This window comes from Nothobranchius furzeri, chromosome 12 (genome assembly GCF_043380555.1).
Source record: "Nothobranchius furzeri strain GRZ-AD chromosome 12, NfurGRZ-RIMD1, whole genome shotgun sequence".
Taxonomy (NCBI): Eukaryota; Metazoa; Chordata; class Actinopteri; order Cyprinodontiformes; family Nothobranchiidae; genus Nothobranchius; species Nothobranchius furzeri.
In genome coordinates this window covers 18,067,903-18,094,370 of record NC_091752.1, presented here as the reverse complement: position 1 = coordinate 18,094,370, position 26,468 = coordinate 18,067,903, and the positions used below count along the sequence as shown (strand labels likewise).

The following is a 26,468-nucleotide window of genomic DNA, read 5'->3' as shown; positions in this document are numbered from 1 at the left end:
AACTTGTTGTCTGTCATCGCTCTGACCTGCACATCTGCCTCAACAGATGCTCATGATACAGGTCAGTGCTGTGGCTCTGATGACTCACACAGCAAACCGCATGAGAATTAGTGGGTGCCTGCTCTATTAAGGCACAATAACAGCGTTTTAGAATATTTGGCATCTTATTAAAAAATTTAACTCTGCTTTGAAATATTCCTCCTCCTCTCTTGCAGTCTCTCATAAGACTGAATAAAATGTGATGGACCTGCAGTTTAATGGACTGGCACAAATCCCAGCAACCAGTCGATATTTAAAAGACTGGTCACACCCTTCTTGTTGAAGTGGTGGATAGCCAACCACCAAAGGTGCGCACTCAGTCTGTCTAAACAATGGTTTTACTTCCCAGAAACAAACATCAAAGGAAATGAATCACAAAAAAACATTCTTGGGTTTCGCTTTTTGTTTTTTTTTTGCACCAAAAATGTTTTCTGGTTACTAAAATCAAATATGTGCAAAATCCGTGTTTCTGCAATAGGATTTGTGGGAAGGTGACAGGGAAATACGATGCTTTGGTCCTCTCAGCTTTTGTGTCTTGATACAAAATCATAATTTAAGGGCTTAGCTAAGGTGTCAGCATATCGTGACCGCTTTGGCCAAAAGGTTTCTGCTACGTTTTTCTGCATTGGGAATTTTAAAGCAGCATCAATGCTGCCTATTTTCTTTTCCTTCCATTCCACGTTGCCAGGAACTTTTCCAATTTTACAAATGTTGGTTGTTTAGCGACGACTGCTGTCATTTCCTACTGACTTACAACCAATCAGCATGAGTCAACCACAAGTCCCGCCCAGTGATAGTGCCATTTCCTAATACATACCCATGTTCAGGTACTCTGTTGGTCCCTTGAATGGCTCCGAAAACTGGTGAAATGGAGACACGCACACCGTGAAGGTCCGGTAAAATTACACCGAAGTTCTGGTAGTGTACAGAATTACAGAAAGTTAAAATGCTTCAATTTCTTGGATTTAAGATTTTGGCATTTTTTGCCCCAAAATCTTTTCTAGTCATATCCAAAGACAATACGCAATCTATAAAACTAGAAAAGCACACAATTAAAGAAAATGGGTAGTCTTTCTCGAAAATTTTGGGGAAAAAAGGTAAGATGCTGAGTTAGGAACAAACCTCAAGTAAACTGCTAACTGACTGAAGCTCCCACCAGAAGCACTGCCCTCGGTAACCCTTAGCAGAGGCTAGGCCTCTTAAAAATTTATAAGTCCTGTCATTGTGAATTCCATGCTCACTTATCACGTGAAACAGGTCTGTTTCACCGGTCTTTACAACAATTTCCCTGCAAGAAGAACTCTCAGCTTAACTCACCGACAACCATCAAAGTCCACTTCTGTTACTCTCAAAGGATGAAAGGACTTTAACAACAATTTAATGGAGCTTTAATGGGAACCTTTCAAAGAAGAGCCTCTACTCCTAATCCAGCATTTGCTTCTTAAATATAAATACAAGCACAATACGCTTGACCTTCATTCAGATGGGGCTTCATCTCCACTCAGGTTGTTTCTGTTCATGCAGAGCCAGGAAGTACTTTTACATACAAATAAGAACATTTCTCAAAAGGACAAGATGCTTTATTTGTGTGTGTGTGTGTGTGTGTGTGTGTGTGTGTGTGTGTGTGTGTGTGTGTGTGTGTGTGTGTGTGTGTGTGTGTGTGTGTGTGTGTGTGTGTGTGTGTGTGTGTGTGCGTGTGTGCGTGCGTGTGTGTGTATTACACACTCAAATAATCTAAATAATGACTCAAATTCATGTTTCCCCATTTTTTAGTAACAAAATCTTGACTGTTTAACTCTTAAACTTAGTCTACTGTTTGGTAGGCTGACCTGATGATGTTTGCAGCCGCAAACGAAACGCTGCAGGTAATTAAACCTTTTCTGTGTTTTAAAATGAACTGAAAGAAGGAATGTAGATTTATTTCTAAAGATGTTTGATATCAGCTTTTTAATGATATCCGACAGTCTATCCTTCCATTTTCCTCCAGTTTGAGTCTAGGGGGCAGCTGCAATGGAGATGAACTGCAAAGATGGCGTCAGCTCAGGAATGGCGCTCCTTTGAAACGGCTTTGGCATCAACTTTTAACAATTTACACTATAGCTTTTCTTTGACTCATGAGCAAAAGGAGGCACGTAAAGCTACAATCCGGAATATTTTCATAAGACGACGTCATCTAGTGGCTGACAAATGTGTCGCACCTTAAAGCGTCGTGTATTTACGACTGAAAGGCAAAGCCTCTTGTTTGTGATGGTGTGTCTTTAGCCGGCAAAACATCTAACGTGTCAAACGCTATTGGCTAATGCTGAACGGCAGTCAGTTCAAATTGCATGGGGGACGGTCTTAGCAAAAAAAAAAAAAAAAAAAAGGCAAATTGCCCTCATATTACGGTACAGAGACTATCACTCTTACAGATTTCTAAAAATCCATACATTTTGGGCAGCAGTATCTCAGGAGAGCAGGTTTCACAGTGATCCGAGGATTACGGGAATGATCCTAGTTCCCACCAGGGTACCCTACTGTTGTGTCCTTGGGCAAAACCATGTTGGTGGTGGTCAGAGGGGCCGATGGCAGCCTCTGTCAGACCACCCCAGGGCAGCTGTGACTACGTAGCTCACCATCACCAGCAGTGTACAAATATGTGAGTGTGTAAATCTTTGAAAAGTGCTTTGAGAAAAGCTCTAGATAAATATAATCTGTTCTAAATCCTGAAAGGGGGAAAACTCCAAATTCTAGCTGTAAGTCATTTCTTTCACAAAAGGGACTATTGGTTTCTTCTTCTTCAACACTGTATAGTGAACCGACCTGTTGACTGATTTCCGTAGCGATGAATTCGTCACGCTGTTCATTGCTCTGATTGGCTAGCGCTGTCCGTTTACGTGCAGAGACAGTTTGAAAGACAGCCATAGATTCCACCCCACATGTGTTGTTTCATATTTACATATGTAGGGCAACTTGCCAGGCTACAAATATCTCCCATTACTAACATAAACTTTAAACATTCTCTGTGCAAAATATGACGACTATTTCAATTAAGGTTAGGAAAGTTGTGCCAAAAAATAAAAACAAAACAAAGATATCTCAACAATTTTAACTTGGATTTGTCACATTTTGGCATTTTGAGTGAGAGGAGAATCAGCTGAAGTGTCTGATGTATAATATGCCCATGGTGCATAAAGGCTGTCACTGAAAAAGTGAAAACCGTTCTGATATTACATTTGATTGCCAAAATTGGCTGATAGTATCAGACATCCCTATTTATTTCCATTTGTGTCACAAAAAATCAAGCGTAACGTCGGACTGAGGAACAAAAGGCAAAATACTCAAATGTTACCAACAAAGTGCATGAGGCTAATTTACGAAACAAGTGAATTTGTCATGCACAAGTTCAATAATTCTGTGGAAAAGTTGCATATTTGCAATCATCTGACTGATGCTGCAGGTCAGGATGCACATGATTTCTAAGTTAAAGGTTCGATGCGCCCACGACAGCAGCTGCTGAAATATCCCCAGGTCCCCAGCTCCTTCAGGATGCCTGTTCACTTTCAAAGCATGTATAATTAAGTCACAGAGATTAAAGGGGCTTCTATGAACTTCTTACCCCTGTGACACACCAAGAACACAGACACTCCCCAAGGACACTAATTCGTTTAAAGAGAAATCAATAATCAGCCTCCACACAGGCTGCTGGTTGGTGAATTTGTCACAAGTACGTGCAATTACTTCAGAGAATGTTGCCGATTCAAACTCCCGGCGAAAAGGAACTACAGGATGAACTCTGAACTAATCTGTTGATTGTTCTGGTATTAGTCTCAAGTTGACACTTTGAGTGTTGATTTATAGCTGAAAAAGTTTTCTCTGAGCTCTGACTACTTTGACAAATTTGTGGCGGCTTTATGTTCAAACTTGAAAATCAGCAAATTAAAACTGAAAATTTTGTCTTCATGTTATTAAGGGCATCACGTAGTCAAGATCGGTGAATCTCTTAGTGATATTTTGTGTGGCGAGGTGAGGAAACTGGAGGACGAAAATGGAAATCCTTTGAGGAAGTGCAACCAAACAGCTCTTTGTCAGCTGGGCGTAGGTCGTTAGCGTGCAACATGAAAGTTTTGGAAGCTGGCGTTGCATAAGCTGCACAAACTGACAAGCTGTGTGTTGAGCCGCTGAGACCCCCCGTGATTCGGCTCTCCTTCAAAGCAGCTGCTCTCGCCATAAAGTTTGCAGCGCTGGCTCGTCTTGATAGTTTACAGAGATGCTTCAACCTAAACGATCAGGTGTTCATCCCTTACCTCGTGTCATTTACTACACCTTGTCCTCATCTCGTTTTCTGATCTGCCACTCACACCAGTGAGCTTAAAACTGAGCAGCAGGGATTATTCCTAAGTTTCCCACGCTTTGAGCCTGAAAGGTTGCAACAGCTCGAGCATCTTGCCAGTTCATCCGATCGCTTTCTGCAGTGTCCACGCAAAGTGCATGAAAATTCCATATTCATGTCCTACCAGCTGGTCTGGTTATACATAATGAATAAAGGAGACAGATTTTTCCACATTAATACCTCCGTACAGTTCGGAGCTTCTAAACAACATAAGCATGGGCAGGCAGAGAGTTAGAGTCAGCAAACAGGTCAAAACTCAAGAAATAAACAGCTTATGGGCGATGTTTTCTAAACAGGGTATCCACATGGGATAGTTTATTTAACACAAGATGAAAAAATGTATGCAGATGCCTACTTCTGGTGTTATTAATTATTCATCAGTGCAGCCCTTTTCCTTGCTTGAAAAACTGCAAATAGCCTTTTTGTGATCAACAGTGAAATAGTGCAACTCGGAGTCCTGTTTTTCTGCAGAAATCCTGCAGTCGTGCATGTGTCAGAGACGGATCAATTTGTGGCATTTTGAGGGAATAAACTGGTTAAAGGTGACATATTCTGCAAAACTCACTTTTTGCATCCTTTTGTGCTTCCATGTGGGTCTCTACAGTCCAAACGAAAATAAAAAAACATCCATCCAATTTCTGTCAGCATGTGGTATAGTAATTCAATGCACAGAACAAGTCATTTCAAAAAGTTACATATTGTGATGTCACAATAAGGAAAATCAGCTTAGAACCATACTTTTTGACACTGGAGTAACAGCGGCTCTATTCCAACTTCCACCCAGATATGCAAGCTCTTCACTTCATAGCAGCCAATAAGGGCATGGCTAGGCACGGCTAGCGAACGCTTGTAGGATTTAAGCTTAAAGATAAACTTCACAGAAAAAAAAACATTTTTAATGACGTTTTCCGATTATAATCGGTCACTCTAAGTTTTTCATGTAGGCTGAACATGAAAATAATCTCCAAAATATATCTCTTGCATTAGCTTGTGACAGAGAATAGACAGTGAAACTCGAGAATTTGAAAAGCCTGACAGATCTACATCCCACTAAATGTAGTTTTCCAGGAACACTACTCAGAATAACTCGGACTGATGCAGCTCGGTCCGACCTTTGGACCTTTGATATTTTTACTCTACTTTCTCTCCTATTCTGAGTTGCATTGTGATTCTGGCCGCTGATTAGCTAGGGGGCATAATCAAGGGTTTCTCCAGAGTTTTTTTCTTCCTATTTCACTGCCTGCAGCCAATTCCTGGTTCGGAGTCTGACAAAAAGCCACAAACAAGAGAAAAATATCCAGCAACACTACCATTTTTCAGCTGAGTTGTGTTTCTGTGGAGCATACAAGTTACCTTACACTATTTACTGATCACATGTTCTTTTGTCATGATTAAAATTTCAGTCCCTTCCCCCGCACCTATGAGGGGCGCACCCACTTTCTGTCACAGAGCTGGCGTGAGAATAAAACTACACTCAGATGGGCTAACTCAAACCTGTTTGGCTGAGTAGTGCTCATGGAAATCTAGCTTTAACGTTCATGGACTCACCCATCTTGATTTGTGATGAGGGAGGCTGTTGTTGGTTTACCTTCCAGGAAACAGCAGAGAACGTCTCAACAAGTAGAAGCTAACTGTTAGCATTAGCAATTCCACCACGTGCCAGAACTCCTTCAGCCTTGTGTTATGAAGATTAAACATCAACATTGTAGAGCAAACAAATGTGGGTGACGGCGGCCCCGTAATCGAAAGGTTGCAGGTTCGAGTCCCACTCAGTTTGTTGCCATCATTGTGTCCTTGGGCAAGACACTTATCCCCCCCTTGCTTCCTGGTGGTGGTCGGAGGGACCGGTGCCACCTGTGTTCAACGGCCTCGACTCTGTCAGCGCGCCCCAGAGCAGCTGTGGCTACATCGAAGCTCATCACTACCTGGGTATGAATGTGTGTGTGAATGGATGAATGACTGATTGTGTTGTAAAGCACCTTGAGGGTTTCTAGGACTCTAGAAGGCACTGTATCAAATATAGGCCATTTGCCATTTAAAAATATAAGTAAATTAGATCTTTAAATTGACCTGAAATGGCTCATTCTGGAAGGTAATGAAAATATCATGAATAAAGCTGCTAAAATAGCTTTATGTCAGATTGATTTGCACAAATAACTTCATGAACATGTTTGATTTGACCATAAAACTGGTATAACTAAAAAGTTATAATTGTATACTTTAAAATGAGGGGAAAATTAAGCCATATGTTGGGAAAATTAGCACAAGAAACAAGAGGGCAGACTCTTTTTTTAAAGTTTGGGTCACTGAACATCTGCGGTAGGAAGCTGGATGTAAGTCAGTGATGGAGAGTGCAATTTTCCTTGCTGTCATCTGCTAGGGCAGCAGCATCAGAGCTGGTCCCTCAGAGATGAGTACTGCTAAAATAAGGTGGAAGTCCGACAGCAGAAGAAGCATGTTGCAAAATTTGCTATTACATTATGAACACCAGCATAAAATTTAGGATTCAGCCTTTATAATAAAAACCATAGAGAATGTTGTTCTGCAGCAACAAAGACTTTCTTATATCCATTCACTGCAAAGTTTCCTTTTCACTTTCTGTTCATGCCAAAAACAGAAACGGAACAGTCATCGTGGATGAGGCGTGGCTTTAAAAAATGCAAAAGACTGAGATCAGACAGCAAAAGTGAGCAGTGCCACTGCACTCGCTCACAATGTTAAGAATGTTAAGGATGATGCTGCAGCACATGAAATTCAACGGCACACATAACAGCTTTATTCATGAAAGCAGGGCATTTTATTGTCCCGACAGCAGCTCAGACGAACCCCTGGTGAAAAGATTTGCAGGGAGAATTATATATTTCTGTTGCCCTCTTGCAGCCAGAGATGGATTAAGGGTGGGGAAGACAGAGGGGAATCCCTACTGCAACCACTTCAGTCACCCCTGAGGACCACTGAGGTTTTAGCACATCAGAGCACCACACAAGTTATATTTTATATCAAAAAGTCAACCCCCTTGAAAAGATAACAACCGGGACGGACCCCTAGCCGTTTTTGGATAAAAGGCACAGCCAGTGGTTAATTAAAGCCAGCAGCATCACCTGCACGTATAAAGGAATTAGGATTCATTTGATGTCCTCTATGCTGAAACGCTGCACCACGTTACAAGTTGCGCGCTTGACTGATTCCCTCCCCTCTGTCTTAGGATGCTGCTGTGATTTTTCCTCTAAAGTTGGTCTGTGAACGAAAATCGTGACTACCGTTAATTTTCCGATTCCGGTTGAATTTCTGTGCTTTCTGCTCCTTTGCAGCAGAGACCGGAGGATCCGGAGGTCCAACAGATGCTCCGGGAGTCCCCGACTGTGCGGCGCGCTCTGAACAGAGAAGGTCTCCCTACCTTCCACTTTGGTGAGGGTGAGCACCGGGCTGTTGCAGGCAGACAGCGGGGCCACCCTGGCGGAGTGTTTCTTCATAATGCTGAGCTCGGATGGGCTGAGCTCCAACCCGCTTCGACTACATCCCTGCCGCTGGTTTGGCGCAGACTCCAGACCTCTTGGTGGGACCCTTACAGTCCCGCTTCCTGTCCCCTTGTCTCCATCTAACTCCGTCTTTAATTTTTGTTTAAACTCCCCCCATCACACCTTCTTCCTTACGCCTCCCGCCACAAATCTGCTCGGTCCTGTGCGTCCTGGCTGCGCGCTCCCCCACGTGCCGTCTTGGCATTTGCTGCAATTTGCCAACGTCACGACTTAATCAGTATCGCAACAAGACGCGCGTCCCACCACGCAGCTACTCGCTTGTCTTAAAACCCTGCTGCCCTCTCAGACGCCCCTGACAGTCAGCCTCCACCTCCACCACCAGGCACCCCACGGGGAAAAGGGAGACTACCCCGCATGTAAGTGAGAAGACAGGGGCGCTGACCCGGTTCGGAGGTATGAAAACAAACTCTGAAGCTATAAATGGAATGTGTGTGTGTGTGTGTGTGTGTGTGTGTGTGTGTGTGTGTGTGTGTGTGTGTGTGTGAGAGAGAGAGAGAGAGAGAGACAGAGAGAGAGAGAGAGAGAGAGAGAGAGAGAGAGAGAGAGAGAGAGAGAGAGAGAGAGAGAGAGAGAGAGAGAGAGAGAGAGAGAGAGAGAAATGGGACTGGGGCAGAAAGAGTGGGAGGAATTGATCTCAAATCTGGTCTAAATGAAGCGGTTTCTGGTGGATAATAACGAATTCCTATTTAATTGGTTAAATCGAAATTTTCTATGGGTCCAACGGCAGCTATTCCCATAAATATACATTTTCAACAGTTATCATCATCTTTTCCTTTCATTACACCTTAACCTAAAAACCATTTTAAACCAAATTAAAAAGAGCTTTAAAAGGAAACAAGGTTACAAAACCTTGTGGTTCTTAAAAGATAAATGTTATTATCGGTCAAGGCCGGATTAACCATATGGGCAACTGGGCAATTGCCCAGGGGGCCACAAACTCTACAGGGCCCAGGCCCAGGACAGCAAGGGCATGAGGAAAATACTGTATCTGTAATCTCCCGCTTTATATTAAACTAGGGTGACCATACGTCCTCTTTTACCCAGACATGTCCACTTTTCACTTTCTGTCCGGGGGGGGGGGGGGGGGGGGGGGGGGGTTCTTGTATTGATGAAAATGTCCAGTTTTTCATCTGGGAGCAGGGATCGAATTATGGGGGAGCTGGATAACCTACACATCCAGGGGAGCCGGAAAAAAGTTTTCTACCATCATTACATCATGCATGGACTCTTTTTTAGCAGAGAGCACAGAGAGCGGCAGAGCGATGATCGTTGTTGCGCTCCAGGCACCTGCGTCCAGCGTATGGTCCATTCTCAAAGTGGCCCAATCAAAAAACTATAATGAACACACAATCATTCATGTCTGCTTATATTCTCTAATTTCTGTCTTATTTGTGCCTGAAGCGCTCTGCTACTGCGGAGCTCATCACCTGTGCTGCGGTGATTTCACCTCACTGACGCAGCATCGAAAACGCGCTCTCCGCTTTGCGGTCAGAAGATCCCTTTGATCTGCTCAGAAGTAACTGATGAGGTGAAAAAGTAAGAATCCAGGCAGCAGTTATTCTGGAGAATTAAGAGGAGATGCAGGAAGATGAGAGACAGACAGGACAGGAAAATAGTTAAATAAAAACAAGAAAACAAAACAAAGTGTTGAAAAGTAAAATGTAGGTAGATTTATCTCCACTACAAGTTTTTACCTGTATAAAACAATAAGTTATACACATGTCATATTTATACATCTGATACAATTCAGATCACCTTCAACACTCAGTCACACACCCAGGGCCGTTTCAAGGCATTCTGGGGGCCAAGGCAAAACAGAACACCCCCCACCCCTTATAACTGGGCCCCCCCAGAAGCCTCTGTGTAATTCCAACCCTCTCCAGTAGTGTTAGTTATACAGTGTTTGTAAAAGCTCCTCAGACATTACTGACATGTTCTAATATTATCAGAAGAAAACTAAATTATCAGACATGCTGTCTCATCTGCTTCTTTTCTAAACTTGCAAAAAGTAACAAAACCATGTGAAAGCCACCATTTGTGGATTCTCTGAAAGTTTCCATGGAGTGTGTGACAACTTATTTTTTCATTGATCCTATCGTCTAATCTCACAGCTGAAACAAGCATCCTTAATAATCTGTGCACAAGAAGCGTACCGATGCTGCAGTAAAACAAAAGGTATAATAATTTATTATTAATAAAACCTTGTTGCAGCACTGAATCAGAAAAATGAGATTTTGCAATAAATATGCTAAATATTTACATATGAATTGTTTTAGAGCCCTTTTATTGGCATAATCTGATATTAATTTAGTTCTTACAAAAAATGGGTCCCAACGTGGCTTGTGTGGCGTTGCCATAGTGTGACGTCATAGGCACAGATCCCCTGTCCTCTTTTTTGGAAATGGAAATAGGGTCACCCTATATTAAACAAACTGTCCACCTGGGCATTTGCGCTGCACAGAGACGCTTTGCTGCCTATGACTTTGAACGTCAGTTGAGAGTCAGTCTCATGCAGACTGACCAATGAAGAGAGGGCCTCACGTTAAGACCCTCTCCTCATTGGTCAGTTCACACGAGGTAGGTCAAAGGTTACCCTGAGTGGGTTACGTGACGCCAGGCATTCAAGTATTGAGTATATTTACTGCATATTACAGTAAAATATTCTGTATGTGACCACATTATGGCGATTCTTGGGTCGTGATGATGGGGCCCTTTAATGTTGTTGACCAGGGTACAACAAAGTGTTAATCTGGCCCTGGTGTTGGTTATATAAAAATGGTGTAAAAAACTTTCTTAATGTCTTCATTTTTATAAATTTTGTAAAAATTGTTTAACTCGTAGGTCGCCATTGTTGTTAGCGTCGCAATGCACTCTGGGTAGTGACATCATATGGTTGTACCTCAGTTGCACCGGCTGGCTATGGGACCCTGTAGTTCAGCGACATCAGCATGTCATCTGTTCAGCCTTTTCAATTTGAACCAGAGTGAAACATTAATGATGACATCACTGACCATGTTTCACAAAACGAGCATCAAAATGAAGAGCAAGAAGGGCGGGATGAAGCGAGTGCAGGACAAAACTGGTGGTGTGTGTGTGGCAAATGCGTCTCCATGGTAACCAAGAGGGAGAGTGCTCACATTTTTGTCAGCAGAAGTTAACAGTAAACTATCGTGTGATCAAACGTATTCAATTATGAATGATTTTGGACAATATTAGCATCCAGAGCTGTCGTGTGCTTTATAGAGGATTAGGATATTCAGTAAAACGACTAATTTTTTTGCAGATATTATATATTTGGAGAACACTGTGTTGCTACACTTACTGCTTGTTTTACTGACGGGAGAGGTGAATGTTCAGCTTCATCCGTGACGAGTGGCGTGTCCGATGGTTTGCTGAATGTGACAGAAGCGGCAGCTGCAGGCGCGGGTTGTCGGCTCAGGAGAGCGTCCAGCGTCTCTTGTCTCTCCGAGGGCGTTTAAGCTCCTTGTGTGGGAAAATGGTCGGTAAAGCATTTAGTTTCCGCCTTCTCTTACACCCAGCCGCTCTGGTGAGCTCTTTAAGTAGTTGTGGTCGACTATTAGCCTCAAACGCATCAGGAAAAAATGTTGGGAACACAGCTTTGGATCTTTGGGAAGTTGTGTCCGTCCACAGGCATCTTCCCACTGCTTTCTCCTCTTCTTGCCAGTGGGAAAGCTGTGTAAACTCATATCACTCCCCTTGTTGCCCTTTGATTGGGAATTACATCCAAAATCAACACAATGTGGCATCAGGAGAAAAATGTTGGGAACACAGCTGCGGATCTGCTCTGTTAGCAGTGACGGAATCCTTAAAAGAAGCTAGAGCGACTGCTAAATCCTGAGTGCTTATCCTGCTCGACTTATTGGCTGCATTTGACACTGACAACCATGGCTTACTTTTGTCCACACTCTCTAGCATGGGCATCACAGAGAAAGCACACGCCTGGTTTGAATTGTTCCTCACAGGATGATCATTCAGTGTATCTTGGCTTGGACAATCCTCTACCATGCACCATCTTGCCACAGGAGTCCCCCAGGGCTCTGTACTAGGACCTCTTCTCTTTGCCATATACACCACCTCACTGGGTGAGATCATTCGATCACATGGCTTCTCCTACCACTGCTATGCAGACGACACCCAGCTCTATCTGTCATTTCCACCGGATGACCACGCTGTCTCTGCCCGAATATCAAACTCTGACATATCAAAATGGATGAAATCCCACCATCTCCAACTCAACCTCTCTAAAACTGAACTACTTGTCATCCCAGCAAAACCATCCATACAGCACAATATCTCAATCTAAAACGACTTCCTATCTCTGGCTCCTTCAAAGGATGTTGTGATTGATGAACACCTGACCTTTAAAGATCATGTTGCCTCTGTTGCTCGTTCATGCCGCTTTGCGCTGTATAACATACGAAAGATAAGACCATACCTAACACAACATGCCACCCAGCTCTTGGTGCAATCTACTGTCATCTCCCGCCTTGATTACTGCACTGCCCTTCTAACTGGTCTTCCAGCCTGTACTGTGAGACCTCTTCAAATGGTCCAGAATGCAGCGGCGCGTCTGGTCTTCAATCAGCCAAAAAGAGCACACGTCACCCCTCTGTTCATTGAGCTCCACTGGCTACCGCTAGCAGCACGCATCAAATTCAATTTGCTAACACTAGCATACAAAGTCCGAGATGGTACGGCTCCTATCTACCCGAATCCTCTTGCAACGGCTTACATCTCGGCCCGGCCACTCCGGTCATCACAGGATCGTCGGCTAGCAGTGCCTACACCATGCTCAGGACACTCCAGACTCTTCTCATGCATCGTTCCACAAATGTGGAATGACCTTCCAAGCACTACCAGAACAGGGGCTTCCTTTTCAATTTTCAAGAAACTCCTGAAGACCCTGCTCTTCAGAGAGCATCTTCTTAACTAGCACCCTCCCTTCACCCGTCCCCCCTCTCTACCGTCCACTCCTTGTTCCCTCCTCTCCATGATGTCAAGTTGTTGTTGTCATTGTAGTTGTTAGCCTCAAGGGCAACATGCAGATTATCACTTGTAAGTCGCTTTGGACAAAAGTGTCTGCTAAATACATAAACATAAACATCTTTGGGAAGTTGTGTCCATCCACAGGCATCTTCCCACTGCTTTCTCCTCTTCTTGCCAGTGGGAAAGCTGTGTAAACTCACATCACTCCCCTTGTTGCTGTCACGATCTGCCCCTGCCCGCCTGACTCTGTTCCTCTCCTGCCATGATGATTACCCTTATTGTTCTCACCTGTCCCTCGTTTACCTGCCCATGTTTCCCTAATTAGCCCTCTGTATTTAAACCACCTGTTTTGCCCCTGTCCTTTGTCAGTTCATTGTTGTTGTCTGCTGGTGTTCCTGTTCATCCCATCCTGCCATTAAATCATTTTTACTTTATCCGAAGCCAGCATTTTTACCTCCTGCTCAGCTCAACCACACATGGTCCGCCGTCTCCACCTCCTACACCGTGACAGAATTAACTGACCAAACCAGGACCTGTGGTGAGCTAACACCTGCTCTCTGGAGGATTTTTTTTTCCTTTAGCAGAAGGAGATTCTGGCCCAGGGTGTTGGCGCATCCTACCTGTTCTCCGGGGTGGTCAAGCCTCTGGGTGGGTTTCGGCGCATCCAGTCTGTTTCCTGTGGTGGTCGAGACCTTCTCCTCTCCTGCTTTCTGTCCCCGTCCTGTTTTTCACATGGAAGCCGCGGATCCTGGAGCTACAAGGGAGTTACACCCCCTACGCACGCCACTGTTCTCCGGGGTGGTAGGGCTGGTCTCCCCGCTCTTCTCCTGCTTCCCTGCACCCAAGCCTCTTCCTGGGATCCAGCGAATCGTGCTGTGCACCTGCTCAGACCGGTTGTCGAGCACCTGCCGCCGAGCTGGGTTTCCTCGCGTCGCTCCTGCCGTTCGTCCACTTCCTGGTCCACGCTGTGGGGCTTATCCCTGCAGGTCTCGCGCTGCTGCAGCCTCTGCTGGGTCCCACGCCTGCTCCTGCAGTTCTCTGCCTGGGTCCCACGCCTACTGCTGCAGCCCCTGCCGGGTCCCACGCCTGCTCCACCAGTTCTCTGCCTGGGCCCCACGCCTGCTCCTGTCAAGTCCAGCCAAGTCTCCACGTCCAGCCAAGTCTCCACGTCCAGCCAAGTTTCCACGTCCAGCCAAGTCAAGTCTCCACGTCCAGCCAAGTCAAGTCTCCACGTCCAGCCAAGTCAAGTCTCCACGTCCAGCCAAGTCAAGTTCCAGCCAAGTCCCCGTCCAGTCCCTGTCCAGTCTTCGAGTCCCCGTCTCCTGTGTCGTGTGGCCTTATGGGCGTCTGGTATCCGCCCTTAAGGGGGGGGTACTGTCACGATCTGCCCCTGCCCGCCTGACTGTGTTCCTCTCCTGCCATGATTACCCTTATTGTTCTCACCTGTCCCTCGTTTACCTGCCCATGTTTCCCTAATTAGCCCTCTGTATTTAAACCACCTGTTTTACCCCTGTCCTTTGTCAGTTCATTGTTGTTGTCTGCTGGTGTTTCTGTTCATCCCATCCTGCCATTAAATCATTTTTACTTTATCCGAAGCCAGCATTTTTACCTCCTGCTCAGCTCAACCACACATGGTCCGCCGTCTCCACCTCCTACACTGTGACAGTTGCCCTTTGACTGGAAATTACATCCAAAAGCCGCACAATGTGGCATTTTACTTAATTATTAATACGGTGAGCACGTAAACAAACACTAGCGTCAACAGCTATTCTTCCAAGCACAACCAATATACGTCATCACTCCCAGAGTGCACTGCGTGTGGAAAACATGGTGTCCTACGTATGTCAAAAATTGTACTAAATAATATAGATTTATAAATACACAGCAACATTTTGTGTGTGTTTGTGTGTGCAACAGAAAACTTGTGGCTTATTAGGGCGTACACATCCTCATAGCCAGAGCTCCTTTCAAGTTCGAAAGAAGTGTTATAACTGCATGCAGTGGCTTATTTGGGTCACTATGGCAACTGTGCATTCTAAACTTCATGAGAGGAATGCTGAACAGTAACCAACAGGAAACTGTCACACTTTCCTATTTAGTGTTGGTTTTTGTGAGAGGAATAAGTTTACAAAGACCCTCCACCTCCTGAGAAATAATGAAACTTGATTTTTGATTGTGTAAAAAGCATAAAATATATCAAAATGTTGAGGTTGTCAGGAAACTGAAGGGACGTTTATAGTGGTTTTTGTGTGATTTTCTTATTTTACTCATGTTTTAATCCTGTTTTGCATTTTACCGTCGCTCATCTTGTAATGTGTGTTTTTCATGCAGTGACGGCTGGTGAAAAACATCCATGGTGGGGCTTTATGTCAAATATTACATTATTAGGCCATAATACATATTAAAATGAACAGTTGAAAAGTTACTACAATTCCAAAACAATCATCAACTTCCTTCTACTAACTCCTGTCAGCCTGTGCACCAGAGTGATTAAATTGTCAGATGCTGATTGGCCCAAAATTCACCAGTTCTCCGTAGCAACCAAATGTGATTGGCTGTTAAGCAGCAGTTCAGGGTAGCTTTTCCCAGTGCCCCAGAAGGGAAACTAACATGTCTGGTAGAGGAAATGAATGAGAGACAGCTGGTTTAAATGATTTGTAAATAATTCAGATTGCATGAAGGCATTCATTATTAAGCAAATCTGACACATCTGTAATAAAATAAATTGTAGTTTTATTTACTTTTCAGATTTTTTTTTGTCTCCCTTCGAGTCAGGGAGGGCAGCGCCATAGCACCCCCACTGACGAGCCGCCATTGGTTTAATGTTGGCATTTGGCTAACTCCAGCATATTTTACTTTATTATGTGTGTTCATCAATATGTTTTGCCCCATTCAAATAACTAAACCAATATTGAACATTTCTATAAAGCAGTGCAGGTAAAATAGTTGGAAACAACAGTAGAAATGAATGACCACACTCTAAGAAATTAAATAAATAAATATTAAATATTTACTTAACCAAAAAATAATGGCAAATGGCCTATATTTGTATAGTGTCTTCTTAGGGTTCAACAACCCCCCAAGGCGCTTCACAACACAATCAGTCATTCACATATTCACACACTGGTGGAGATGAGCTACGATGTAGCCACAGCTGCCTTTGGGCACACTGACAGAGGCAAGACCCCTCCGACCACCACCAGCAGGCAGGGCAGGTTAAGTTTCTTGCCCACAGCAAAGACAAATAGTTCCACTAAACCTAGTTGGTTACATGTGAGGAGTAACAGGCACTGTTATACTTTGTTATGTTAAAAGTAAATGTATATTAATAGGTTTAGTGAAACCAGTTGACATAACTTGGTTGAGTAAAGTCAACATTTCATTTTTTACAGTATACTTGAAAGAACAATCCACTGACTAGTTGTTTCATGGGCGATATCTCAGACTCACTGAGAAAAATATAACCTCAAGGTGAAGACAGATTCACCCTCTCTTGTGTCCAAATCCCCTGCAGACTTCAGTTAATCTGTCTTCAACAACCTGCACATTACTGGCTGTGACTGGAAGTCCTGCTAAGATGCAAATAAACCGTCTGGCTCCTGACAGAAAGTCTGACATAAAGCATTTGTCGCTTTGCCAACCTGTGCTGGAAATATTGCTGTTCTATAAGCCATTCTATATATCTAAATAAATTGTCCCATAGATGGAGATTTAGCTGTGGGGCGTAATCTATGGATGTCTTTCAAACTGTCTCTGCAATTGGACAGCTCTAGGACCAGTCAGACGGGGCAGTCTGCCGTACGGCGGTGAAAAGAAAGATGAACCACTGATCTCTCAAAAGAGCTCTAGTCTAAACTGACCCAAAGATGATGCCAAAGCTGTTTTAAATGAGTGCCGTTCCTGATCTGCTGCCATCATTGTTGTTTTGCTCCATCATAAAAGAAAAGTGCTGCACCTGAGATCTACCACTGCCACTTTTCAGTGCTAATCCCGCCAAACCTCTCTAAAATTGGCCCAGCCTAAACTTGGCGGAGCCAGTGGTAGGCCTACTGAGGCTACAAGGGAGCGTGGCTGGACCAACCTGCAGAGCAAATTCTTTTGCTGCTGCTATGATTGGTTTTGATTTCTAGGCTAGACTGTTGGAGCTTTTAGTTAAAATAAGGTTTTGAAGCCTAAAGTCAACACACTTTTTCACCTGGAGCTGTCAAAGATGCCAGCCAATCAGCTTAAAGCATACTGAGTGCATCTTCATCATGGTGTTTGACTCTAAAAGAACACGAAAACACAGAAGGTAACCAGAGAGCTACACATGCCAGTCAAACGTTGTCATTAAAAACACACACGTGTGCCAGCAGCGGCTTTGCATGCATGGAACAATCCACTGAGCTGTGGTGAATAATTCACTGCTCAGACCGTACCTCACTCTGAAGTAAGACTCCCTCTCCATGCCAAACTAGGACAAGGAGTTCTAAAAAACCATCCTGCCCAGACCCATCCTGGTGTCCTTTAATATTCCCCCTTCTTCCCATTCTGTCTGTGTTTGAGTTTGAAAATGGGAAATGTTTGGGACATAGGATGTGGAATAAAAGATGAATCGCGTTTGTGTCACAGCAAAAGTCTCTTTTTTTTTTTTTTTTTTTTTTGCTTTTGTGTGTTAGTCCCACTCAACCTTTTGCACCTGCCACCTGCGTCTGAGATCTACCACTGCCGCTTTTCAGTAGCTCGAGAACACGGAAGATTCAGTGTGAGAGTGTGCGTGACGTCACTGACACACACGCACAAAATAAAAATAAGGCAGGGAGGTGGAAACATGTGGAGCGGTTGAGATAATTAAAAAGACCCCAGTCAGTGCCTCAGAGGCTTTTTATCTGCAAACTCCGAGGAGGATCAAACCAGCTCAGGCACTCGTAGATCACATGACGAGTGTCTGTTTGTAAAACACCATACAGAGATGAGCAGTAATGTTGTGTTAAATAAGCCAAATCAATTCTAATCAAACTGAAAGAAGCAGATCTTGAATAAGAGTTGATTTTTCTTGTTCTGATTCCTCCCAAAGAACAGCTTGTGTGTTTATTTTTGGTTATTCATGAGGAACGAGATAAGCTACAGATGCTACATTCAAGGACACGAGCTTTGACAAATGGTTCGTTCTGGAGATGCTTTCTATAAAGGTTTCCTGGGACCGGGCAAATTCAATTGCAAGATACAACCTGAATCTGCGGTGCAGTTACTGCAGGCGCCTATCGAGAAAACTAAAGTGGTTTTAAACGAATGAGAATGGTGCAATGTTTTTCTTTAAAATGGGACAGGAGCTAATCCTCTGGGGAAATATTATCACTCAGAAAACTTTTTTTGATTAGTTTACCTAAAATTTAAACTAAGACAACATTTAAAAAGGGGAAAATAAGACATGTTAGAATGCTGAGTCATAGAAGATTATTACCAAACCAATTATTGATGCTATTTATAAAACCAGATAACTTATATAATTTCAGATACAAACTTTACTTTAGGCATCCATATTTTAGAACAACATTAAAGTCATTTTGTATTTCTGTTACGGGTGTAAATGTTTGGAATAATCTAAATGGGGATCTAAAGCAAAGTCCCTCATTGCATAAGTTTAAAGAGAAGTATAAAAAATTATACTATTAATTACATGGAGGAGGAGGAAAAGTTGTAAAGGGTGTTGCATTTGATTGTAATTGTCTATTGTTGGTGAACTGGGAGCTGCGACATTTGATTTGGGGGGATTATATAAGCTACCAGAGCTTCTTTCCCTTCCTATTGAACATGTTCTGTGTGTGTGTATATATATATATATATATATATATATATATATATATATATATATATATATATATATATATATATATATATATGTATGTGTTTCTTTTTGAATACTTTTTGAATACCTAATTTGTCTATTGATTTACATGTTCAATAAAGAAAGAAAGAAAGAAAGAAAGAAAGAAAGACAGAAAGAAATGGAAGATCCTGTTTAAATTCCCTTCCAGACTCATTTGTCTGCCATTTTTCAGGTTACCTGCTTTATCTAAAATTTATTTAATCTGCCTCATGTCATGTTAAATAAAATGTGTGAAAATCTGTTTTATTTATTATACATTGACTAAACAAACCTTTTAAAGGTGATAAATGATTGCCTCTGACAATTAAAAGACTACAAATGGAACTTTTTTCTTGCAGTTTGACCCAAATGAACCAATAATGCCCGCATGAGTAAATGTCCCAGACGCTCGCTGTGTCAACTGCATCTTTGCCAAAAGTCTAAATAGATTTGTGATTGGCATTTCCAGACCAGTTAAATCACTGAAGCTATTTAAGGGGAATCAATCTCTTGTTAATTACCAGCAACCACTATTTAGTGCAAAACGCGTAAAGTGCTGGAATCAAGCAACTTGAAGGTGTTGGGAGAGAAGAGCAGTTTAACCAAGTTATGTCAACTGGTTCCACTGAACCTTTTTACTTAAAATGACAATGTGTATTTTTCCTGCCGAAAGGGGGCAGTAGATATCTAAATCGTTGCAAGCAAGCAGCATTTTTGTGTTGGAGGAAGACCTTATCAAGGGATGCCCATTAGGGTCAAAAAGCCCAGGGGAGTGCAAACTTTAGCAAAATAACAAGCACGTCAGACTCCCTTTCATCACTGGCAACAAGTGAAGAGGTTAATGTGTAAAACAACGTTTAAGAATGACGAACGTTTTGTAACAGTTTGTTAGAAATCAGTAAATGCATTTTGCACGCAATCTTTCTTACCCACCCTGCCTCTCCCTCGGTAGTTGAGAACCACTGGTTTAATGGAACCAGCTGACATCATTTGCTAAAAGTATGGAACTCTGAAAAAGCATTTTAATGATTATTTCTGATTATAATCTGAGTTTTTCACGCAGGCTGAACATGAAAGTAGTCTCCTACTGCATTAGCTTCTGATAGAAAACAGACGGTGAAACTCTAGGATTTGAACATCCTGACAGACCTACATCACACTGTCACTTAACATTCATGGACTCACCCATCTTGACTCACAACGGGGAAGACTGTTGTTGGTTTAGTGTCCAGGAAAGAGCAGAGGGCGTTTCAGCTAGTTGAAGCTAACCATTAGCATTAGCAGCTCCACCACACAGCAGAACCTCCTCCAGGCTTGTGTTATTTGTGGACATAAAACATTAACATTGCAAGTCAGTGGTAGATTTATGTTGCTGTTATCTAATTAAAGGTAAAATGTCCAAATATCAGGCCGGGAGTAAGATTCCAAATCCTGTCGTTTGAAGCTACTTTCTCCTCCAGCTAAATTCTCCATGCTGATACAGACGCTTCTGGGCTTTTTTTCACGCCTGAACACGACTGACAAGGCATTCATTCCTACTAGAGACTACTGCAAATGTATTGATTGAACGAGTGATCAACACCGTTAAGTAAATTCAACATTTCATTTTTTAGAGTGTAGTTTGAAACCAGGGTTCGTCCTGATTAACATTGGAAACAGGTAGCAGCACATGAAAGAGTCTGTCTACATTTCAGGGTGTGAGGACAAAACAGCGAGGCTGTTGAATCCTTAAATAGCAGCTTGTTTGAAGCACCGTGCAGGAGAGGTCGGATAATACTGCTAATGCCTCTGGGATGTCTGCATATTTCAGAAAAAGATAGCATGTATGGAGGCCAGCAAGTGTCAGATAGCAGGAAAAAATAAATAATTATAGTCCGACAGAATCCAGTGAGGAGGGAAAGTTGGTAACACACTTCCCACACTGTGTTTCAGCACACATTACCACATTTGCTCATTTAATAATGATGCGTTCTTACAAGATTTTCTTACAATAATCAGTCATTAAAATAATGTTTTCTATGTCGGACTAGAAATAAACTACTTTTGGCTAAAAACCTCCGCTTATTGGACCTTTGTAGTGTTGATGTCCACAGTGAGGACTGGTGGCATTTAGTGCTCATTACACTAATTATTTCATGTCTCTGTGTGTCGCCCCAAGGCTTGCTGAATACAAAATCAGCCTCCAGCTGCTCAGTTTCAGACTGGTTACTACAGATCAGAACTTTCTATCAAACACTCGGATGTCTTACATAACTGGATCAATAAATTAAAAAAAAATCTAAATGTCCATTTGGAGTAGGTCCAAGATCAAAAACTACAATCTGTCATATAATGATGAAAACAGCAGAAAACAATCAAAATTAATCTTCTTAAAGCTTTGTTTTCTTTATCTCATGGCAGATCATTTCTGATGAAGTGGAGTCTAAAATATGTAGAGTTCACATTTTAAGGAGACTGAAGACATTAGTCATGTGAACAAAACATGAACAGATGGTGCTGCTATAAAACCAGAAAAGAGCTGCTGCAGAAACCTGAGCAGGAAGGAGCATTAAGGAAAAAAATATACGTGGCTGTCAAATTGCCGTTACTTTCACCGTACCTACACTGGGGTTGCAGGGAGCTGGTGCCAACCTCTAGAGCTCATCGATGAGTGACACCCTGGACCAGCATTAATCTGAAAAGAGTAACTAGTTACAGTTATTAGTTGTCTTTTTAAAAAAAAGCTTATTAAATTTGATGATTACAGCAAACAGTAGTACATTACTGTTAAAAGTAACTATTTAGTGGTGTCCACTGATTAGCATTCTGCCACTTCACTGTTTCCTCCATTAGTTGCAAAGTGAATTATGTGAGATTTATACAGTTTTTTTCAAAGACACAATGTTTTACCATTAATTTCTGGAAATATCCATCAAAATATTGTTGAAAATGAACTAAATGATGCCCAGTTGTTGAAAAAAATGGACAGCTTTTTAACACATAACCATAAATATCAAGTCAAAAATACGGTACATGGGACGGGTCTAAGTCCCTGGGCAATGTCATATTAGATTCCATGTTTCTTTCTACGGGAGCCCATGAGGACAAAATGCATTTACTGATTTGTAACAAACAGTTACAAAACATTCGTCGTTCTTAAATGTTTTTGTTTTACACATTTACCTCTTCACTTGGCTAAAGTTAAGTCATTTTTGACTCGACGGGATCTTGAGACTGTTGTTCATGCCTTCATCACCTCACGCCTTGACTACTGTAACTGTCTTATTTGGTGTAAGTCAGGACACTTAGCTCGCTTACAGGTTGTACAGAATGCTGCAGCGGCATTTTTGGAAGGCAAGAGAAAGTATGAACACACGACTCCAATTCTGGCTGCTCTGCACTGGCTACCTGTCAATTTTAGAATTGTTTTAAACTTCTTTTAATGGTGTTCAAGACAATGAGTGGGTAGGCCCTTGCCTATTTGTCAGAGGTGTTGCAGCCACGCGTTCCTGGTTGGGCGCTCCGTTCTGTTAACCAATTGCTGCTCTCGGTTCCCAGAGCTCGGCTGAGGACTAGAGGGGATAGGGCGTTCTCGGTAGCAGGTCCGAGACTATGGAACGCCCTTCCCTTAGCTGTTACCCCAAAATTCCACTATCTCCGCTCCGGCACCAACTCCGCAGCAAAAGCGGTCCTGTTGTAGTCAATCAGAGCTGTTCCACTACTGCGGCCGTGCGGCGCAGTGTGCTGCCCGCCGTTCCGCCATCCGGCAAAAATAGGATCGATTCTATTTTTGCCGGACGCCGGAGCACCTCCGCAGTCAATGGACAGAAATCACAACCGCCCAACAGGAAAGGGAGCAAGCACAGCTTCCGTTATTTCACAATAAATCGATAAACAAAAAGCGTTTTTTGATTCATATGCACAGGTTTAACAACTTTTAACAACTATCAAAGGCGGTTGAACTTTAAATGCACAAAAATAAGCCATAAATACAGTTTCTACTATCAAAGTAGTCACCCTTTGTTGATCCAAACACTGCTGATCTCTCAACACAAATGATGGGCAGATTAAACAGTTCATTTTGATGTTTCTCCCACACAACGGGTGTTTGGATCTAACTTCCGTGTTTATTGCTCGGACTGTATCTCAAGATCTCGATAATCCTGCGCATGCCTGTTTGCGCACCTCAGGTCTCTGCACCGGAGCGGAGCCGTTGTAGAGCGGATATAGTATAATTTGAGTTCGGAAGCAAGCGGCAGCGGAAAGTGGGGGCGGAGCGGAGGTAGTGGAATTTTGGGGTTAGGCTCTCCCCAGCCATAGAGATTTTTAAAATGAGGAAAAAGACTTAGTTTTATGGTCTGGCTTTTACCTCTGTGGGTTAGCTGTTACTGTTATTTTTACATGCTCTCATTCTGTTCTCTTTCTTAACATTCGTTTCGATGTCTCACTATGGGATACGCCCCTCCGCGGATTCCTCAGAAGCACTTATCTCAATACGCCAATCCTGATTGGCCAGTGACCGTGACGTACGCGTCCCCCTGCTACTATAAGTAGCAAGCGTCCCCACGCACGCACTATTCAATCACCTATTCTCGCTTCGGTGGTCGCTTATCTCTGAGGTAAGTTAGCTCAACTATTCACAGACGGAGCCTTCTAATATTCTCTCCGTCGCCGAACGTTAACTTACTGTCCTTCTGTCCTGGCCTTCACCATAGGCGCGGGGCATAACGAGCAGCTTCACACTCCAGTGCACCTGTTCGTTCTCTGCTAACACACCAGTTAGCCTACATGGAAGCCGCTCCTCCCACCAGAGGAGTCGACGGCGCAGGAGCTCGCCTCTGTACCTGTGGGAACAAAATCTCGAGCAAAGACCCGCACAAGGTCTGCTCGAGCTGCCTCGGGCTGGAACACGCCCAGCTGGCATTGGAAGTCCCCGGGTCATGTGAGAGCTGCGCTTGCTTCACCCTGAAGAGCCTTCGCCAGCGGCTAGCGCGCCAAGCTAGCCTGTCGGGGAAGGACCCTTGCCTGCCGGCCCCTGGGCCACCGCCTGGGGACGCCAGCGAACATGTCCTCCCGGAGCCAGAACCGTGTGCCGAACTCAGCTGGGGCTCACAGCTCGAACCGGCCGGTCCGAGCCACCCCGTCGAGGACGTGTTGGAGTTGGACTACGGAGACGACGAGGACACCTCGGAACTCCTTATTTCAGAGAAGGACGAGGATGACGACATTTTTCTCCCCATCGGTCAGGCCTCCATGCCTAGCTTTCCGTCCTCTCCCAGGGATGGAGCGGCTTCTCCGGCCGCCCACCTGGACATGCAGTCAGTCTGCCGACGCGCTGCGACCAGGCTCAACATCCCTTGGCCCACCGTGGTCACTGAGGCTGTCAGATCCCGCTACGAGGGAAAGAAGCTGCCTCAGGCCACAAGGGCGGCAAAACCTCTCCTTCCCGCCTTCCCGGAGCTTCTCCAAGAAGTCAGGTCCTCCTGGGACAAACGCCCTTTCAGCTCAAGGTCTCCTGTCCAAGGAGCCTCCTCGCTGGATTTCGAGGGGATGGAGAAGGCTGGCATGCTTCGCATGCCGCCGATGGAACCGCTGGTTGCAGCCCACCTGCACCCACGGCTCTCGGTAACTTCCTCCAGGCCTCCCGCTCTCCCTGCGAATGCGGGCCGCTTCCAGTCGGCGCTGAACGAGAGGGCGTACAAGGCTGCCGCCATCTCCGTCCGAGCTTTGAATGTCTCCTCCATGCTCTCGGCGTACCAAGCCGAGCTCTGTGAGGACATGAATACGAAGCCGGACCCGGAGGTGTGGGAGGAAATCACCGTACTGACCGACATCTGCCTGCGTGTGCAGCGCTGCGCGGTCCAGGCTACGGCTAAAGCTATGGGCATGATGGTGCTTCAAGAACGTGCACGATGGCTGAACCTCACCAAACTCTCTGATAGAGAGAAGGAGGACATTTTGGACATGCCAATCGTGCCTGAAGGCATTTTTGGCTCTGCCCTGGCATCAATGCAGCAACGGTGTGAGGCCAAAAAGAAAGAGGATGAAGCCCTTCATCTCTGCCTTCCCCGTAAGCCCTCACCGGCGCTGCCAGCTCGGCCGAACCTGCCTCAGGCAGCTGCCCGAGCCCAGCCTCAGTTCCGGATCCCAAAGCGCCCGAAGCCTCAAGCTGTCCAACCAGCTCCTTCGGGCTCACCGCCTCGACCAGTTTGGCCTCAGAGATCCGGCAACCAAGCCGCTCCGCCCCCGGGACAACCCACCCGACCCGGTGGTCAGCAGGTGAGGAAGAAGAAGAGGGCAGCCTGACGGAGTTCTTTCCCTTCCGACGCTGCAGCTGGCAGTTCCCCGTTCGCCAGCTCCTCCTGTTCGATGTTGCCATGGTGCCTTCTCCCCCCCTCATGGAACCCCTCCGGCAGAGTCCCCGAGCGGTCCAGGGTGGGGCCAGGACGTGCAGCCGGCTGTGCCGGCTCAAAACACACGTCAAAAGCACTCACATTGTTTTTCACAAACATGTCACGCTCAAGGAGCATTAAAAAGTTCGCTGCCGCATCCAGACAAAATGTCAAGGGCGCTGCAAAAATCAATAAAAATGTTGCCCATGAGCGGTTCCAGGCGGGGGCGGCCCCTGGCGGACTTACCCGCCAGCCACGGGTCGTCCCCGTGCGCCCGGGCCGTCAAAGCACAAAGTCCCCGCGCATGCGCAGTGGTTGCCACGAGCACCGCTGCCCCACAACCTCTGGAGGGAGCTGCTGCTCTGTGTGTCACGGCTGTGTCACCGCTTTCCACTCACATGGAGGAATGGACAGCGGTTTCTGCTTCACGTTGGGTGCTGAGAACTATTTCGAGAGGTTACAGCCTCCAATTTGCTTCTGTTCCTCCTCGATTCTCCGGCATAGTGTTCTCCCATGCCCAGGGGACGTCAGCTCACATCCTTCAGGGAGAAATCTCCTCCCTGCTGGAGAAGGAAGTGATATGCATTGTGCCTCCCGATCGGTCTCAGAGCGGTTTCTACTCCAGGTACTTCCTGGTCCCGAAACGGGGAGGGACCGGGATTCGCCCGATCCTGGATCTGAGGGTCCTGAACCACTGCCTCAGAAAGTACAGATTCAAAATGCTCACGCTCTCATCCCTTTTGCGTCTGATTCACCAGAACAACTGGTTCACCTCAATCAACCTGAGGGATGCATACTTTCATATTCCTGTGTACCCTCCACACAGGAAATTTCTGAGGTTTGCCTTTCAGGGAGTGTGTTACGAATACACCGTGCTCCCATTCGGCCTCTCGCTGAGCCCGAGGGTGTTTGTCAGGTGTACGGAGGCGGGGATCGCCCCTCTGAGAGGGAGGGGCATTTGGCTGGCCACGTATTTAGACGACTGGCTCCTGCTGGCACGGTCCAGAGAGGAGGCAGCGTCAAACACACTGGTTGTGTTCCATCACTTGTGTGGTCTGGGTTTCAGAATAAACTGGCAGAAAAGCGCTTTACTCCCCTCCCAGAAAATAAAGTTTCTAGGTCTGAATCTGGACTCAGGGGCGTTCATGGCCCGTCTCTCGACACAGCGCGTGAACGCGCTCTCGCTCTGCCTGGCGCGCTTCCGCCTACACAGTTCGGTGCGGTTTGCGTTATGCGGCATAACCATATGGTTAATTATGCCTCAGGCTTTTGGGTCTCATGGCGTCTGCTAT

General features: G+C 44.7%; 1 protein-coding gene across 2 annotated transcripts in view; it reads right to left on the bottom strand.

Annotated features, from left to right (window-relative positions):
• The window catches only part of slc35f3b (solute carrier family 35 member F3b), an 88,150-nt gene that overhangs the window by 20,922 nt on the left and 40,760 nt on the right, over positions 1 to 26,468 (bottom strand). Inside the window, exon 1 of one of the 2 annotated variants that reach the window (XM_015977106.3) lies at positions 7,809 to 8,079. The exons of the other annotated variant lie outside the window; for it this stretch is intronic. Within the exon in view, the coding sequence (XP_015832592.1) occupies positions 7,809 to 7,884 (76 nt within the window). The 5' untranslated portion in view covers positions 7,885 to 8,079. Of the gene's footprint in view, positions 1 to 7,808; positions 8,080 to 26,468 lie in introns of those variants that run through there. 2 annotated transcript variants of the gene reach the window in all.